The 20,136-nt window shown below is 42.8% G+C and overlaps 1 protein-coding gene across 1 annotated transcript in view; it reads right to left on the bottom strand.

The window, feature by feature from the left end:
* Positions 1–15,166, bottom strand: part of AXDND1 (axonemal dynein light chain domain containing 1) — a 134,459-nt gene extending 119,293 nt beyond the window's left edge. The window contains exons 1-5 of the mRNA XM_004706807.2: positions 15,070–15,166; positions 11,724–11,896; positions 10,464–10,567; positions 6,183–6,303; positions 4,963–5,048 (exon numbers count right to left, since the gene is read on the bottom strand). Coding sequence (XP_004706864.1) covers positions 4,963–5,048; positions 6,183–6,303; positions 10,464–10,567; positions 11,724–11,896; positions 15,070–15,166 — 581 coding nt within the window. The remainder of the gene's footprint in view (positions 1–4,962; positions 5,049–6,182; positions 6,304–10,463; positions 10,568–11,723; positions 11,897–15,069) is intronic.
* Between the last annotated feature and the right edge of the window lie 4,970 nt (positions 15,167–20,136).

Genomic DNA, 20,136 nt, shown 5'->3' with positions numbered 1-20,136 from the left:
CCTGGATTCCCTGTGTTTCTAGCTCTTATCTGTACCCATGTACATGCTCTGGTCTAGCCAGATTTGTACAGTAGAAGTGGGGTCATGATAGTGGGGGCGGGGAGGGAAGCACTAAAGAACTAGAGGAAAGTTGTATGTTTCATTGGTGGTATATTGCACCGACTGGCTTGCCTCCCCCCCCACGACCCTTCTGTAAGTGGATGTCCAATTGCCTACAGATGGGTCCAATTGTCTCCACTCCACATTCTCCTTCATTAACAATTATACGATTTTTTGTTCTTTGATGCCTGATACCTGATCCTATCCACACCTCATGATCACACAGGCTGGTGTGCTTCTTCCATGTGGTTTTCGTTGCTTCTCAGCTAGATGGCCACATGTTTACCAAGCCTTTAAGACCCCAGACACTATATCTTTTGATAGCCAGGGACCATCAGCTTTCTTCATCACATTTGCTTATGCACCTGAGTTAATTTATTGTGACAACCTGGCCAATAAACACATGTGGGGTTAATTGAAGGGTGGAAGGATAAATGGCTCAGTGAGCCTCGCCTTTCTCGTTCTCAGATCTTTTGCTTTGTGATGTTCACACCAGGGTGTAGCTGTCTTAGCCGTTCCCTGATTCAGCTTGCAAGGCTGACTTCCTGTAAGACATCCCCAAGGAGAAGCTGCATGGACCTACTCCGATTCAGCCCTGGGTGCGGGAGCAGCCGTGTGGAGACCCCTGCCAGTGCTGAGATGCTCACACATTAACTGACTCAGCTTTCCTCCTGCAGTCGGCATCATTATGTCTGTTTTGTGAGATGGAGGAGGACTTTGTGGATTGGTGTTAGACATAAGGGCTAATATTGGACTTGTGGGCTAGGGCAGCACTGGGTTGGGGTGTTTTCTTGATGCACACTTAACCTTTATATAAAACTCTCTCCTATACATGAGTTCCTGCACATTTGTTTCTTTAAAGTACCCAGACTAATACAGCACCCATATTGTCTTCAGCCATCATGTCAGGAAGGTAAGCATTCCATCAATTTCTGTAGCCTTGTTTTTAGATAATAATTTCAGAGAAGCTTGAACTTTTTCTTCCATCAATACCCTCAGTTTTCTATCATAACCTTACTCTTGAAATGGTTAAAGATGGACCAGTCTTTTCAGTACAGTGATTCTGTATATTTTTCCTATAATTTTTCAATGTTTCAATATTTTGCCCATGGAATCCTTGTATGTTGCAACTTGAGGCTTAAATTTCCCTTCAATACTTTCAGCTTGAGATATGCTGGATATCTTCTTCCTTTTGGCTTTCTGGCCCCAGGTTTCTGCATATATCGTTATAATACACTACTTCGTTCTCTGGCGCTTCCCTTTGACCTTTTCTGTTCAGCTCTTTTACTTCATCATTTCTTCCATTTGCTTTACCTACTCTACATTCAAGAGCAAGTTTCAGGGTCTTTCCCAACATCCACTCTGGTCTTTTTTTCTTTTTCTTGTCCTTCTAATGACCTTTTGCTTTATTCATTATGTATGATGTTATGTGTGATGTTCTTGATATCATCCCACAATATGCCAATTCTTCTGTTAATAATGTGCAGTGAGTCAAACCTGTCATTGAGATATTCTCTAAATTAAGGTGGAATATACTTAACATTTTGGTGCATGTGGACTTATTTCAATTTTCTACACACACAGATACATACATACATATATACGGAGGACCTATGGTGATGTGGCGGTTGCAATGTGCAAGTACTAACCAAAAGGTCAGTAGTTTGAACCTACCAGCTCCTCCATGGGATAACCCTGCGACAGTAAACCTTTCATAAAGACTTATAGACTTGGAAACATTATGGCGCAGTACTACTCTTACAGGGTTGCTGTGAGTTGGACTTGACTCAACAATAATGGGTTTGGTTTTTGTTTGGAGATATATAGATATAGATATTGCCATATATTTTAACATTCATGAGTAAGTTTCAGACATCATATTCCTTCTACCAAATATGTGTGTGTATACCTACTGTTCACTTATTATCTCATTATCTGGCACTTCATATTTATGATCTGAGATATAGCCAATTAATATGGCCCTTCTAGCCATAACCCCTTATGTCAGTGGTTCTCAACCTTCCTAATGCCATGACCCTTTAACACAGTTCCTCATGTTGCAATGACCCCCTCAACCATAAAATTATTTTCGTTGCTACTTCATAACTATAATTTTGCTGTTATGAATCAGGCACCCCTGTGAAAGGGTCATTTCACCCCAAAAGGAGTTGTGACCCACAAGTTGAGAACCGCTACCTTATGTGATATATTATAAATTCTGGTCTGTGGCTATCATCCAGTTTTGGAGGGAGCTCTCTGCTATGCTAATGGATTAAAGTGGGATTAAGTCTCCACCTGAGTAGAGGGCAGGAACCAAGTCACCACCCTGGGTTTCCTTGAGGGTCTGGTCTTCTGAAAGACAAAAACTACACCTCCATATAAGAATGAGCCACCTCAGAAGAAGGAACACAGAGAACTCCCAAGACCAGAAAGGAAAGAGAGCCAGCAATGGAGCATGTTTAAGAGCTCTGTCTGAAATGGGAGAAGCTAAGACCAGAGGCACCAGAGGCTGCAGCATGGAGGCCATGGGACAGATCCAAGGAGCCAGATTGAGACCAGAGGCTGAGGCAAGAAGACCATGAGACAGAACAAGGGGAAGCCCCAAAACAATGGGACTGAGAGGCAGTGACAGGGGGTTTTCTGTCCCATGAGGTAGAAATTAAGGGACCACATGGATAAGAGGCCAAAGAAGAGAGGGAGAAGTTGCTACTGGCTAACGAGAGGTGTTTCTGTGGACCAGTGACTTTATCCGGATATGAGACTGATTCTGATTAGTGGTAACCTATTAACTTCCCTAATAAACCGCCATCATTGTGAGTTTTGTCCAAGTTCCATGTGGCCATTGCAGCAAATTATTGAAGCCAGAAAAAAGTAGAGTGCTAAAGGAGGAACGTTGGTGTCAGAATAGGGTAGAATAGGTGTCAGAAGGATGGAGTGTGGAGGTACGCTTGACCTTTGCCTTTGGCAATTTTCCTGTGGAAATGGAGTCTCTTGCCTCTTTGTGTAGCCAAAGGGGTTCAGGCAGGGTCTCCATGCCAGTTTTGTAAGACCACAGTACAAAAACTTTTGTAGAATAATGTAGAATAATGACATATATCTGACATCATGGAAGCTAAGGTACGATGGGAAGAGTAATGATGTAATGGTTAACACTATGTGTCAACTTGATGAGGCCAGGATTCTTTGTTTGGCAGTTATGTAAGAATGCAATTTAGCATTATGTAATGGCATTGTCATCCTCCATTTTGTGATCTGATACCTTCATTTTCCATTTTTCTATAATGCTGATTTTTGCATGATCTGGTCTTTATATATATACACAGAATATATATGTATATATATATGTTAAAGTAAATGAGATAATATCAGGACAGAAGCTATATTGGAATTATATATTTTTTAAAATTTGAAATTATATAAAAACAAAGATACCAAAAATGGATTGTTTAGATCTCTTTAGCAAATTATTGTTCTGATATTCACCATCATAAGGAAATGTTATTTAACATACATACTATGTAAGGTAAAGAGATTGATTTAAAAAACCAGACTCATAGTGACCCCATAGGACAGGGTAAAATTGCCCCTGTGGGTTTCTGAGACGATAATTCTATACAGGAGTAAAAAGCCTCATCTTTTTCCCTTGGAGCAACTGGCAGTTTCAAACTGCTGATGTTGTGGTTAGTAATCCAACTTGTAACTCACTACACTACTAAGACTTCTTTAAAAAAAAAAGACTAATAAAATAATAGACCCTGGATATTTTACTATAAAAACTTAGTCCAACATCCCTTACAGAAGGGTCATGGGGAGGAGACAAGCCAGTCAAAGTGCAGTATAGCACTGATGAAACATACAACTTTCCTCTAGTTCTTTAATGCTTCCTCCCCCCACTATCATGATCCCAATTTTACCTTACAAATCTGGTTATACCAGAGGATATACTCTGGTACAGATCAGAGCTGGAAACACAGGGGATCCAGGACAGATAAGCCCTTCAGGACCAATAATGAGAGTAGCGATACCAGGTAGGTAAGGGGAAGGTGAGGAAGAAAGCAGGAACCCAACACAATGATCTACATATAACCCTTCCCAGGAAGATGGACAACAGAAAAGTGGGTGAAGGGAGATATTGGACAGTGTAAGACATAGAGAAACAACAATTTATAAATTATCAAGGGTTTTTGAGGGAGGAAGGGTCGGGGAGGGACGGAGGGGAAAAAAATGAGGAGCTGATACCAAGGGTTCAAGTAGTAAAAAAAAACATTTGAGGATGATGGCAACAAATGTACAAATGTTCTCGACACAATGGATGTATGAATGGATTGTGATAAGAGTTGTAAGAACCCCCAATAAAATGATTTTATAAAAAAAACTTAGTCCAAAATTCTAGATTTTTAAACTATAAAAATTTCAGGTGTTATTTAAGAAAGAAAAGCAGGATTCTATTTCCAACCTTATAAGTAAGAAACAAAGAAAACTAGAGATGCCTATTCTGTAGTCTGGAGTGAAGTCCTAAAGCATGTGTTAGGAGAGCCTGGTTACCTTCCTTGGTTTTCATGGTCATTGCTCAAAGCCATTCCCAAAGAGGCATAGACGAATATTGAGAATAAAGTTCCATTAAAAATAATTCAGAATCAAACAGTGTGAAGGATACAGAACCAATTACTAAAATTACACACTCTTCTAAGATTTTTTCATTAATTTTTATGGCTTTCTTAAATTGTATTAGGATGGCAAATCCAAATATTCTCTTATTTCACTGTTTATAAGAGCATGAGTGGATCACTGTTCTTCATTGACACTGTCTGGGAAAGAGGACGAGTGGTTCCACCTGCCAGGTATTCAGTACAAAATACTTACTCATCGTAACACTCCAAACCTGAAACTCCTGTGTTGGACACAATATGAAATTCTTCAGGAATCAAAGTATCTGCTAATCTCTTAGGCTTAAAAAATGACAAATAAAAATGAATATGTTAACAGCTGAAAAAATAAGTTGCATATATCCTAATTCTTACTTTCAAAGGGCACTTTTATTAAGTTGAGAGATTTTGATTAGAGAAATAACAATATCAGTAATGTGGGTCACACCAAGTGGCAAAAGCTTTTAGCAGAATGCACTCATATTTAAAAACAACTTGAGTTAAAGAACAGCCTTGGTTCTAGTATTGTTACATGTGCTCCTTATATTCAGAGATTTGTTGACTTTGAAAAAAATCTATCACAACTTCCAAACCAAACTCACCATCACCAAGTCGATTCCAACTCATAGCCCATAAACAGGAAATCTGAATTCATCTTAGCAAGATCCCCCAAATAAACATTCTACAACTGGATTTGTGGGGAGGGGAGCAGAGACACACATAGACACAGCATTGTATTGGAACAGAGGGGGGCTCAGTTCCTGGGAGAAGCCCGGCATGAAATCATTGCCACTTAAAAAAAAACCACCGCTTCTCACTCAGGCCACCAAGTCAACGCTGACTCACAGCGGCCTCATCGGACAAGGTAGAGCTGCCCCTGTGGGTCTCTGAGACTGTAACTCTTTACAGGAGTAGAAAGCCTCATCTCTCTCCAAAGGTTTAGAACTGCTGACCTTTTTAACAGCCCAAGGTGTAACCCATTAACCCACCAGATGAGCTATGAACCACAAGGCTAGTAGTTCAAATCTAGCAGTCAATCCATGGGAGGAAGATGAGGCTTTCCACACCCATAAAGATTCAAGTCTCAGAAACCACAGAAGCAATTCTACTCTGCCCTTTAGGGTCACTGTGAGTATGAACCAACTCCCTAGTAGGAAGTTGGTTTGGAGAGGGTCGGGGTGCGGAGAGGACAGGGAGAAATCTCACTTTTTTTTCTAGATTAAAGTGGATAGCTGGTTTAGAAAATGGCTTAAAATACCTTTGATTTTCCTGATTAAATATTCTTCTCTAGAAATAATTTTAAAATGCTATGGAGACTGAGAAGCAATATGGTTGTTGCTATACAAAGGCCTGGCTTTATACTTTGAGGGAATTTTTTGGTTTGGTTTTTTTTAAGTAGGCAGGAACAAAACCTAATTAGTCTAATACTTTATTTACCTTATGAGGCACCATGGCACCATCTTGCAAATGTGAAGAACGGTCCTCTCGTGGGGGACAAACCATATTCTCTCTAGGCTCTCCTTTTAAATATTTAACATCATACAGGAATGAAATGTCCCTGGAAAATTAGAAAAATACATTTGAAAAATAAATTTTCTGTCTGCCTACTGGGTAAGAGTGGGTAAGGTCCGTAGACAACCTTCTATTGGGTGAAAACAAGCAGCCGTGTCAGCAAAACTGATCTGACCTCAAACTTTCCAAAGATGACTGAGGCATTAGATGGGATGAGTTCCCCCTATATTCCCGGTCTTCTCTACCTGAAAGCTGTCATTTACATCACAAATTCTCCCCTACTCTTCAGTCTCAGGTTAGGGTCTATTCTCAGGCTCTCTACGATAATTCCCACTAAATTTATCTCTGATTCCATCCTGGTTTACGTCCCCTGGCAGTTTATGCCATCAAGCATAACTTCTGGGTGTCTCCCTCTCCGTGGGAACCATCCCCGTGATCTGCAGCTCTAGCCTTTTTCTTCTGTGAAAAAACCCTCCTTGACATTGGATCATTTTCATATTTTCATAGTGTGGCTATCTCTCCCTCTACCTCCCTGTAAACGTCTGATTTTTTTAAAAATTTCTCTCCAATGCTCAATTTTACTCAAACATCTCTTTTGAAACTGTTTTCTTGAAAGCTGAGGATGACTTCCCACTACCAAATTAAACCACCTATTATCAGTTTTACCTCCTACTACTACCTTGAAATATTCTGCAGGATTGATTGACTTTTTTCCCCCAAACACCCTTGTCACTTACCATCTATGCTACTGGATTCTCTTTGGTCTTTGAGGTAGTTTATTGTGCCAACCTAGCCCATAAACACATGTGGGGTTAACTGAAGGGCAGAGGGATAAATGGCTCAGTGAGCCTCGCCTTTCTAGTTCTCAGGTCGCTTGCTTTGTCATTGTCGGACCAGGGTGAAGCTGCTGCCTTAGCTAGTTCCCTGCTTTAGCTGGCAAAGCTCACTTCCTGCAAGACATCCCCGAGGAGAAGCCACATGGACCTACCCCGATGCAGCCCTGGGTGCTGGAGCAGCTGTGTGGATTACAATCCAGTCTTTAGTAAACAGCTGAGTACTTCATTGCTGTGCCATTTGACCTCCTAAGGGTTTTTTCAGTTATTAAATAAATTACCATAATTAGAGCCTCTATATGGGAACTCTGAATTTTGTAACTTTCCTGTAAGTATATAATGAATGGTAGTTTTAAAAATAAATTTTAAAAAATGTTTTAATGACCTCTTCTAGGCAAGGATTGGGCAAGTTGTTTAAGATGGGTCAAAACACTCTCCCAGGGAGACTGCATCTTGAATAACTGAATCCTAAGTGGGCATTTCCCAGAAAGAAACAGTAGGCATGAGTGCATCAGCACAATGGGGCCCTTCTGCCAGATTTCCCAAGAGCTGATTTAAGACCTAAACTTCTGAAGTCTGGTTCTTCAAGCTTTTCCTTCAGTTCTGTGATCTAGTTCCATCCTTCCTCTACTATTGTTCTCACTAACTGGATGGCCACTGACTAGATGGCTTCTGACTCAAGCATTCACCACACAGAGAAGGCCCTGACTCCAAATTCAGCAATTCAAGCACTCAAAGTCCACCTTCAATGCTATCATCATAAAACAGGAGTGCTCTTTCGAGTGAGAATAAACCTCCTTCTGGGTTCCCTCTGTTTAGCACTTGGAGCTTGGAGCTTCCCCTAACACCCAAAGGCAAACTTTTCACAGCGGAGACATGGTTAAATATTTGTGGAGTAGATTTGTTGACTATTCAGTATTTATCATCTAGATTTGGAAATTTCTATAATGACTATGCCCACTTTATTATTTAAACCTTGGTCATTTATATATAAAAGATTTTATGTCCAGTACTTAGGCTGGAATTTCTAGAAGATTTAAACCAATTAAATATATGTAAATAAGAAGGAACATTCAAAAGTATTGCTGCTAAGGGTCCAGTTCATACATGTGCAGGTTTATTTTAAACATGTCTCGGCAATCGGTGTAGGGCTCTAGATTGTCTTAGTCCAATTAGACTACCTTCCGGTACAAAGGTCCAATCAAAACAGTGGCTTTCCAGGGTGATACTGGGTGATATGAAAAGCTGCCAGTTTGAGGGGATTCAGAACAAGAAAAGGTACAGGCTATAGTACCTGCTGCTTAGTCCATATAATCTTGCAGGCTCTATGGGATTTAAGATCTCAGAGGTGGGAGATGCCATGTGGCGTGTATAGCATAACCCTATGAAACAATCAAAATGAAAATCTCTAGTTTTCTGCAACAAGGTCACACTATCTGTAGCAGAGAATTGTGTCTTTTAAAAAAACAACTCCTGCCATGCTAAGGAGTCCCACTAGGGGCAGAGCACCTAATGGTAAACACCAAGTGACCAAATATCTAGAACTGCCCCCCATGAGCTGGGTTCTGCTAGACCCACCAAGTCATACATCTGGATAAACTCAACAGCAATCACTAGACAGAGGTGATACACACAGAATCAAGAACCAGAGAAGCCAGATGCCCATGCCATCCACTATTTCTGCCTCGGCACCCATCTCCTCAGCTCACACCTATGACTAAACGAGGCCAATTGATGAGCAAGAGAAAAGCTTAAGCTTGGTGTGTTAGGTAGAGTTCTCTAGAGAAACAAAACCAGGACACATATGATTATATATATATGTGTGTGTGTGTGTGAGATATATATTATAGATATACAGCTAATTAATCCACACAGCAGTACAGAGGGCTCAGTTCAACTCTTAAGTGGAACAGTTACTATACTGAAAGTCCTTCAGCTCACTAGGGGTAGGCTGCCTGGCCAAGGTCAAGGAAGCAGAGTCTTCCCTCAGGCAACACAAGCAAAGAACTAGCTGAAGCAGCAACACACTGACCTGATCACCAGGGAGGAAGAGAGAAGGGGGTCGGCCTTGCAAAGCCATTTATCTCATTGCCCTCAATTAAGCTGCGACCTGATTAAACTATTGGCCTAGTTTAATCTTGTTCCTATTGGCCTAGTTGGCACAATAAACCTAATTAACACACTTGGTGTGGGTAGGTAAACTCAGTATGTGGGTGCAAGCCAAAACTGGATGGCAGATACTCTTCAGCCTCACTCAGGAGTGACCCTGAAAGGAAGTAGTAAGGGAAAGTTTATCCCACTAGAGGTTTAACCTAATCATCAAACAGGAGTGACAGAGAAGTGGCCTGAGGCTACATATAAGTCAGGCTCCAACCCCTCAGACTAAGGACCTGCAACAAGTACTGGTTGTTGGCTTGTAAAATTGAGGAGAATCCAGAATCAATATGGCCCTGGACCACTTGCAGGAGTCAGGGCTACAGTTTGTAGTATTAACCTTCCTCTTCAGAATACACACTGGAAATAGACTCCACAAATCTCAAATCTCAAAGCCCTCCCCCATTGTAAGAGGGCTTCCAAAAAAGTTGTGAACAAATTGAATTAAAATATAACAAAATTACCCAAGTGTGGTAAGTTTAAAAAAATTTTTTTAGATAAAGTGACATACATATATACTCGAGTATAAGCCAACCCAAATATCAGTCGAGGCACCTAATTTAACACAAAAACTGCATTAAAAATGTGCTGAAAAATTCAGCTTATACATGAACAGTATAAAGAAAGAGGCATGCCAAGAATAAAATAATAAATGGACTGTTTTTAGAAAATGATCAGGTCAGTCTTCCCAGACAAAATGTTAACATTTAGTATATTTTTAAGAATTATATAAAAGCAAACGATACTTGCTGATTTGATCTGAAACACAATAGGGATTAACTTTGTAGAGAGCCAGGAATTAAGCACTTGTTCCTGAAGGGTTTGCATACTGTGAAACTATCTTTACCATGCTCTTTGTTCTCAGCGGTACAAAAAAGTACACACATACACGCAAAAGGCACCTAACCCATCTGAACTTGTTCCTTTTTGTATAGAAAGGAAAAGCAAAGTATAGGGGCAAACACACAAAGACATGAAAACAACAAATTTAAGCAAACCCAAAGTATGGAGAGCCAGCATCTATGGGTATCCTACGGGCAGTAAGGGTAAACAGAAGGTGATCTTTTGTCCTCTTCAGATTGTAATTTGATTAATCATATATGCCAGAAAATCCAAACTCTATGCTTCTTGATTTTCTACCCGCACAATAAAAAATAACATAGTATTTATCTCCTTGCTCTCTTAAACTGAATGTATCCCCACTCTCCTCCTCCTTTACCTTCCAGCTCCCGTTAGGGAGACAGGATGGTCAATCAGGTATTTGAACTTGTTCCTTCGAATAGGGTGATGCCAGACATGGTCTACAGGGCGTAGGTAAGCACCCTAGGAAAAAGTAAAAACATATGAATACACAGCAGATGGCACTTCAATCAAATGAAATGCATTTTGGGTAGTTGTAGGTTAGTATTTACATTAAGGATATTAAAAGAAAGCAAACTCCCTGATCCACACTATGGAGAAAGACAAACTAGAACAGTCCTGTAATGAAACAAAAACATCACCAGTAAGAGAGTACAAATGCCCACTAATGATTTGTGGGAGGAGTCCAGTAGTGTAAGAGTTAAGTAAATTAACTGCTACCAAAAGACTGGCCGGTCAAACCCACCGGTGGTGCCTTGGAAGAAAGGCCTAGTGAAAAGTCACAGGCTTGGTCTGGGATCTTAAAGATTTGTCTTAAAACAAGCAACTACCTAAGCTAAGCATCAACTAAGTCAACATGGAAGAAACACCCCAGCCTGTGTGACCCAACGATTGTAAACAGTGAAATCCATATCTGAAGACAGGAATGGTATCAGAGATTAAATTCTGGACACTGTTTGCAGAAGGCTATGGATGACAGTGGAATCCCAAAATCCATTTGCAGGATCCCCACATGGATTAAGTCTCCAGTTAAACCCCTCTGACCAGTCAAGCCTTGCTATTAGACAGAGCACTGTAAAATTGAATACGGCAATGTAGTTAGGTTCAAATGTAAAACTTTATCATTTGATCTGCCTTTTGACTCACTTTAAAGGTGTTTCTGTTTTTAATGTTTTCTGCTTTCCTCTGGATTGGGGTTTTTCCATTTTTGTCTAGTCGTTGTCATTTGTCTATTTGCTTCCTGTTTGGGTTTTGCATGATAGTCTTTATATGAAATCCAGGATATGTAGGTCTACAGAGACAGTGACTAGGGGCATGGCCGTAGAAGATGGGGGAATGGAGAACTCACAACAATGAGTAGGAGAAGATTTTCTGAAATTTAGGTGATGATTGCACAAATCTTAATATGATTGAATGATTAATTTGTACAAATGAAATATATGCAAATACAATTATTTTAATAAATGAAACAATCCTCCCCCCAATGTATACAATTTAAAGTGTATGTTTTTTAAGACTATCTGGAATATTTATGAGTATGCTCACTATACTTATTAAAATGAATACCAAAAAGATTAACATTCCCAAGAACATTACACACGCAGATACATATACAAACCTTTGGGGCTCTAATTTTCTTAGGAGGCAGTAATTTTTCAGGGCAAGAACCTGCATTGGCTGCAGAGGTCAGAGAAAGCAGAACTTCCTCGGGTATGCACTCATTCTGGAGAGAAGCAGGAAAGGGCTTTGAATGAGCCACCATGCTTTTTTTCTCTTTTAGCTCAGGAAGACCTGAGAAAGTAAACGGAAAGAAAATGCCTTACTGTAGTTTTCCATAGCGTTAGATAGATTCCCAGCCTGCCTCGCCAACCCCATCTATGTTTCCAACAGAAACAGAGGAAAACATCGTCTGGTTGACCAGAATGTGGTGGTGGTGGGCCGCCCAGAGCGACCCTGTGCACAACTGAAGGAACAGGGCCTGTGCCCCCCTCACAAGGTTCCCATGCCGGAGCACATGGTTGCAGCTGTGTTAGCCCAATTCTTTGAAGGCCTTCTCTCTCTCTCTCTCTTTTTTGGTGGGGGCAGTGAGGGACACTTCCTCTCTTTCACTGCCCCTGTTTTGCCAAGCATCATGTCCTCCTTTATGTCCTCCTCTAGAGACTGGTCTCTCTTGATAATATATCCAAAGCCTGTAAGATGAAGTCTTGCCATCCTTGACTATAAGGTGCACTCTGGCCATACTTCTTCTAAGAGAAGACACATTTATTTGTTCTTTTAGCAGTCCGTGATACTTCCAGTAGTCTTCTCCAGTACCACAGTTGGAATGCCTCAATTCTTTTGGGGTCTTCCTTAATCAATGTCCAACTTTCATAAGCCTATGAGGTGACTGAAGATACATGGCTTGGATCATATGCATCACTTAGTCCTCAAAGTCACATTTTTGCTTTTCAATATTCTAAAAGAGTCTTGTCCAGCAATTTACCCCAAGCAAAGTGTCTTTTGATCTCTTGACTACTGCTTCTATGTTCATAGATTACGGATCCAAGCAAAACAAAATCCTTGACAACTTCGATCTTTTCTCCATTTATGTTATCTATTGGTCCAGTTGTGAGGATTTGGGAATTTTGTTTGTTTTGTTTTGTTTTTTACATTGAGCTGTAATCCATACTGAGGGCGACAATCCTTGATCAAGTACTTCAAGTTCTCACTTTAAGCAAGCAAGGTTATGTCATCTGCATATTCTAGGTTGTTAAAAAGGATAGTTAACAAAAAATATTTAAAACATAGATGCTCTCCCAAATGAACATATTCCCAGCACTACTCATACATCAGACACAGGTTCAAAAACGACCCCCCAATATCCCAAATTCAAAGTTAAAAATTTAAATTCATTTTACTTGCTTCACTAATTGGAACAGGCTTAACATGATGGAACTATATTGTTTCCTTATGATGTGAAAATGGCAAAACAAAGTTCTACTCCCCACTCCCCAGACTGTCAAATTATTTAGTAATGCTTCCTAGATATATTCCAAAGAAAGAATGATTTGCTTCAAGTTTGGGCATTTATAGAGTGGAAGGGATTGAGGCTGGGTTTCAAAGTAAGAAGAGAATTCGGATAAATGGAAACAGAAGAGGACACTCCAGATAGGGTGGAACAATCTGAGCAAATGGGCGGAGCGAACATACTACAAAGCTTGATTAGAGCAGAAGAATTATAAAGGTAGGATTAATGTGGGGGAACACTTCCTACAACGTCAAGTAGACAGGCTGTCACTTGTTCTTAACAAGGGATTTATCCAGCACTTGTCAGTGTGTCATACAGTGGTGGCTGGTGTGTTGCTGTGATGCTGGAAGTCACGTCACAGGTGTTTCACGTGCCAGCAGGGTCACGCAAAGTGAAGAGGTTTAAGCAGAGCTTCCAGAAATCAGCCCCGGAAAGCCTTCTGAATAGTATAGAAATATACTGTCAGAGACTGAAAACCTGATGGGTAGAAGCAAAACATTATCAGACACAGTGCCAGAAGATGAGCCTCGGGTAGGAAGGCACCATGGATTGACCCAGAGGCCTTTGCAAAGGACTCGAATAAAACAATCATGAGGCTGACGCAGGGCCGGGCAGCATTTGGTTCTATTGTAGAGGGCTGTTATGAGTCAGAACTGCCTCCACAGCATCTATTGCAGCTTACATTCTTTTCTATAAGAAGAGCCGATTACAAGGATCTACATATAACCTCCTGCCCGGGGGATGGACAAGTGGGTGAAGGGAGACGTCGGACAGAGTAAGATATGACAAAATAATAATTTATAAATTACCAAGGGCTCATGAGGGAGGGGGCCGCAGGGAGGGAGGGGGGGGAAATGAGGAGCTGATGCCAGGGGCTTAGGTGGAGAGCAAATGTTTTGAGAACGATGAGCGTTAACGAATGTACACATGTGCTTTATACAACTGATATATGCATGGATTGTGATAAGTGTTGTATGAGCCCCCAATAAAATGATTTAAAAAAAAAAGAAGTATCTCACTTTGATTACCATCACGACCTCTCAGGTCAACATCAAGTCTCTATCCTGAGTTTGGAATAGAGGGTATCAGATGAAATAGGTGGGGGGTAGGGGGGGAGGGGAGAACAGGGGAGGATCAGAGACTGGGGATGTTTGAGTTTTAGCATGATCTCACTTAATAAAAGGATAGAGCTAGAGAAAACGTTAGCATAACAGGTAGGGACACGTCTAGGTGATTCTTTTTCTAATAATTTACGTCTGTATATAAATTACCAAGGGTTCATGAGGGAGGGGGGAGCAGGGAGGGAGGGGGAAATAATGAGGAGCAGATGCCTGGGGCTTAGGTGGACAGCGAATCTTTTGAGAATGATGAGGGCAATGAATATACAAATGTGCTTTACACAACTGATGTATGCATGGACCATGATGAGTTGTATGAGCCCCTAATAAAACGATTTTTAAAAATTTTACATCTGTACATAAAAATATCTTCAGGAATTGATTTCATTTACAGACGTTACTAAAACCTAGTCCATTTGGGTTGCTGCACTAAAGTGCATGTTCTCTTGCCTCTACTACTATTTTCAAAGTTCCTGTAAGCCAGAAACTATGTAACCAAAAGAGTTCCTTTGGTAGTATGAAACTGGGTATATAAATCAGATAAACTTAAAATATGAAATTGGGTGACATTTGAGAAAAGGGGAAAAACAGCAAATGATAACCCAGGAATAGTGGCACCGGGCTAAAAAATGCCGGCAACAACTTGGGTTTGGCAAACCAGCGCTTCACCAATAGCACCATCAGGGCCCCTGGATATACCGAAAAGGAATAGTTTGGGATTGTCTACAAATGTGTGAGACTTAGCTAATTAACTCCTCCTGCAATCTCACACGAGGACAAAGTGACGGGACGGTGATGTCTAGGGCCGCGGGCATTCGCGTGGCGAGGAGAGCCGTTACCTCGGGCCTCTTCCCTGGAGGCCGACACGGCCAGTGCTCTGCCCTCGGGCGCTGGGCCTCCGTTCCGGACGGCCGAGGGCGTTTGCGGGAGGGACATCATTAACAGCTGCTCCACTGTAACTACTCTGAAGTAATCGCTTCAGAAACGTTAGCGATCCTCGGAAAGGGACTCTAGTCCACAAACAAATCAGCGCCGCGCGGCGCGCGCCAGCTGCCCCGCGCTTCTGCGGGCCAAACAGAAAAGCTGCCGGCGGCCGGCGCTAAACTATGGAGCTGAGACTCCGTCGGGCACGGGGTCGCTCCCTCGGGGATCTTCGGACTCGCCGGTCGGCCCGCGGCCGCCCCGGGGGACTCGCTCGGCCCCTCGCAGGCCGGCGAGCGCCCCCTAGTGGGCGCGCGCGCTCCCTCCCGGCGGGGCGGCCCGCAGCCTCTTCCGCGGACGGCCCCCAACGCGCGCCCAACTCCGCGGACTCCGGAGGCGGGGCGGCGTGAGCCCCGACTCTGAATCACGGGTGACGGGAAAGGAACTTCCGCCAACTGCACCCACAAACTGGGTTTCCCGCCCAACCCCATCCCGCCGCGCCGCTTCCCGGAACGCCGGCGTGTCGTCATGGAAACTTAGGACCCAGACCCTTAGCAAGTTACTAGGGGCTGCCTTCGGTGAGGCCGTCAACGAAGGGAAATGGCAACAGAAATGACTTCACGCTCTAGGAGTTTCGACCTGTCTTAAGTTATCGCATAGGCCAATAACAATATGTCCTAAAAAATGCCTAATTGGTCCGTTCTCAAAGAACCCAAAAGCGCCTCAATCTCGGGGCTTCCGGGGGCGTGCCGGGGTCAGTGCGCAGGCGCCAGCCTGCCCCTTAGCGGGAGGAAAGGGTGGGTTCCCCTGGGGTTGAGTAAGGGTCTCTTAGGAGTTGTCTCTCTTTTCCGTTGTTATGCATGCGTTTCTAAAAGACAGGTTCCGGCAAGAAGTGGGGTAATCAAAAATTCTGGATCCGGCAAGAAATGGGGTAATCAAATATGCTGGATCCTCATTGAGTGAGGCTTTTTCATGGAGGCTGCCCAGACCTTGGCATCTTGATCACCCCTTCCATGGACACCCAGGCCCATAACAAATAAAAGGCTTTCTTCTGCCAAAGCGACTTTATGGTGGACACTTTATTGGAGCTAAATCCTGAGCACTAGGTTTGCAGAAGGCTTCAGTGGGGGGCCAAAAATCCATTTGTGAGTCTCAACATATATTGAGCCCCATTGACCACTGATTAGCAATATGAAAAGCTTCGCTTATGCATCAAAGAGAAAAGAGAGGTGGAAAATGGACTGGCACGCTGTCCAGGCTACGTCTGACCGAATCCCAAGAGCCAAACATGACTTGTTCTCTTTAAAGCTGGTAATGGTTCAGGTCTGCAACAGAGGAGATAAACATAGCCCCAAAACTTTGTCAAAGGCTTTAAGATAAAGTTGGTCAGGAGGGGATTTTTGTTGACCCATCATGCCAGAATTAGGGAGGACAAAGGAGGTGACTCTCCTATTTGCATATCTTGTTCCAGTCTACCCTTATTCTTGGTGCTATTGCTCCTTCACCTCCCTGTTCTTTGTCTACATTCCTATCTGTTCAATGGGCGTGTTCCTCCTTCCACAACCTGGTGGTTCCCTGATGGGCATAGCACACTACAGCTGGAACTCCCGCACTCTATCTTTCTTGCTGTTAAGTAACCTGCTCCTCCCTGCCTTCCCAGATCACCAAGGACATTGCTCAGGGCTACTGTCCTTTGAGGCTTCCTCAGACTTCAAGCTGGCAGCTGGGAGGTCAAAGTGAATGTGGGGCACTCAGGATGATTTGAACTAATTTGAAGGCATAGGGTGAAACCAGAGCTCTGTCAGAAGTGCCTTTGCTTTTAGACACTAACTCACATCTTCCTTTGTCCACCTGTGTCCTTTGGAAGTCCATGAATCTCAGCAAACCCTTAACATCACATGCTATGGTCTCCTTCATCCGATAGGGTAATATCCCTTTGTTTTGCCTTTATCCTGTTTAGGACTCAGCAAATGTTCTTTATGAATTATATGTAGAATCTGGGATCTCTTCTATCCTACAATATATCTGTAATGATGTGTGATTTGGGTATCTTTTGACTCCCCTGGAACAATACCAACCCCAGGCAAAATCATTGGTGGTCTTGCTTTAAACCTGTTCTCAATGAAGAAGGCAAGAATTTCAAACACGGGTTTGTTTGCGTTTTAGGATGGAGCCTTAATACCAAATAATGCAAACCTCTGACCACCTCTGATCTTGAAGATAAATTTGAAGAGGGAAGAATTTTGCCCATCTCTTTCACTGTGGCATGGTGGTGGTTAACAATTGGGTTGCTAACCAATTGGGCTCGAAACCCAGCCAGCTCCGAGGGAGAAAGACAGACTTTCTACTCCTGTAAACAGTTTCTACTCCTTTAAACAGTTATAGTTCCATAAACAGTTATGGAAACTCACAGGGGCAGTTCTACCCTGTCCTATAGGGTGATTAGGAGCTGGCACCAACACCATGACAGTGTTTTTTAGTTCACAGGTCATATTCCTCAGTCCTATATTAGAATTTAGATTCTAAGCAGAGTTTGCAGAAGGCTACAGTTTACAGTGGAAGTTCTGTTTGGGGGTACAAGAGGCTCCAATTCAAATACAATTTAAGGAAAACGTTTATTAAATCTTAAAAGAGACAAAGACAACACAAAAATGCAGACACAACATCTGGATGAGGGAGGCTACCAACATGAGGTTCAATGACATCCGAGACCTGGAAATTGGGAAGCAAGGTAAATAGGGGATGGGGGATGAGGGCAAAGGAAACTGTCCCCAAAGCATGGTTGGTGGCAGATCTGTACATCACAATTACAAGTGGGCCTGCAGAAGCAGGAACAGGAGCACGATTGGGACACTCATACATTGTTAGCTAGAAGGGCTTACATGATTAGTCCAGGGCCTTCCACCCAAGGCAATAAGGGCAAGACTGATAAGACATGACTCATGACTATGTGATCTTCTGTACCAGCCCCAGAAGGTGACTGCCATCAAGGACACCCCTAGGAAAGTCCCTGGGAGAGGCTGGTCCTCCCTGGGCTGGCCAGAGAAGAGTGGAGGCAATTCACTCTACAAAGGTATTCTGACTGAGGACAAGATTATCTACATCATTCATTAAGGATCAGAAAGCATTCAATGGAAGCTTACTTTATGTGGGTACTCTGCAAATAGATTTTGGGCTGTCACTGCCATCCCCAGCCTTTGGCAAACCAGGGTGTTTTAATACAGCTGTAAATTCAATTATGAGTCTCCAAGTGGATTTAGCCTTCATTCAATTCTTTCTGACCTTTAATGGGTATCATGAATGCCCCCCCAACTCCCACCCCCCGGTAGGGTGCATTTTGTTGCTTTTGTTGCTGCTTTTTTTTAACCCCCTATCCTCAAACACCCTTGGGGAGCCTGAAAGGAAAGCCGTCGAAGAGTTACAAGCCCCTATTTCAGGGATTTCAGAAACTTTACTAAGTCTTGCTGTTCGATTCCTCGGGTGAGAAAATACCTTGGTTTTTGGCTTCACGTGAGAAAAAAAATCGCGCCAAAGCCTAGTTTGTGATTCAAGTGAGTTTTTATAAAGGATAAAATAAGTTTCTGGCGTTACAGTATCTGAACACAAGCACCCTCATGGCACTGCACACCCACGTGGCGACCTGAGGCCAGAGAGAGAAAGACCGAGGCCCAGTGGGGCAGAACTGCAGAGATGCAGACAGAAAGAGGGTCGTGGTCTCCAGGTTCGCCTTTTGGGGCCTGTGGCTGGGACGTATGGCCGATGGTACTGGTTGACCCCATTGGCTGATTTCAGCCCACCTGGCCTAGATTGGGCCAATCCAGATGCGCCTGAATTGGCGCATTTTTAGCCATGACTGGCTTCCAACCTCCTGTAGGGGCCCCTGGGCATGGAGAGGAACAATCTTGCTACCTAACATTGCTGTGTGTTTTCTTGTCTATGAATTGTGATTTCTCTGGCTCCTGTTTGCCCTTTTGACTGCTTTCTTTGCAACGCACACTTGTTTTCTTAATTTCGTATGTGTATGTTTTCATGTGACTCCGAGAATATTCTGGAAAATGGTGTTCAGGTCCGTGTTTTAATAGAGGTAATTTCTACTTGTGGTGAGCTCTGGATTGTTTTATTTTATGAATGCTAATGGGAGTTGCTACGACTATATTGCTCTTCTGTCATTACTGCCATCTAAATGTGTGTGTGCCTTTGGGGTGCAATTGCCCAGAGCAGGGGAAACAGACAGCTAACTCTTGTTTTGAACACATGTCCCTTGGTAAAATGGAATACCTCCTTTACAGATCAGGTTTAGCGCTCTCTATGTAGACACTGGTATTTCATCACTAAGAATCCTTCAAAACATAGGTTCCGCACACTCATTTGGCCTACTGCCCTTTTCAGAATAAATATTACTCTGCTCCCCTGGCAAGGAGAATCGTTTGTGCTAAGCCCCTAATCCAGATACAATGTAGGTATCTGCTTTTACAGCCCCCATGGAATTGTTCTAGTGCATCCCAAGGAGCAGTATTGCCCACTTTGGGAAACACTGCTTTACATAGTAGCTGTCTTTGAAGAACATATTTAGTGTTTTAAAAATGGATTTGTTATGTTTGAGCTCCTGGCCAGGAAGGAGCGGTACACCTAGGTGGGTGGTACACCTGGCTTGACCCATCTAGGCCAGGCGAATTTGATTCAGCCCATGGGGTTGACCAGAATTGTCAACCACGCCTCCCACCGGGGCCCCTGAAAAGCCAGAAGTTTGCTCTGGCGTGCTTTCTCCCAGTGGCTCCAACACAGACTGAGCATGGCCGGGCTGTGGTCCCGAGTGGCCAGGCCACAGTCATGTGCATTTATGCTGCTTCTAACCTTTATAAAACTCACTTGAATCACAAACCAGGCTTTGGCGTGAATTCTTTCTTGCGTGAAACCAAGGACCGAGGTATTTCACCTAACATATGGTGCAGTGACTCGGATATAGAAGGCCGAGGAAACAGCGG

The sequence above is a fragment of the Echinops telfairi genome, unplaced genomic scaffold, assembly GCF_000313985.2.
Source record: "Echinops telfairi isolate 266 unplaced genomic scaffold, ASM31398v2 ScPeMD7_7424;HRSCAF=8462, whole genome shotgun sequence".
In the NCBI taxonomy this organism is placed as follows: Eukaryota; Metazoa; Chordata; class Mammalia; order Afrosoricida; family Tenrecidae; genus Echinops; species Echinops telfairi.
Note: the sequence above shows the minus strand (reverse complement) of the source record. Positions and strands in the feature narration are given on the sequence as shown.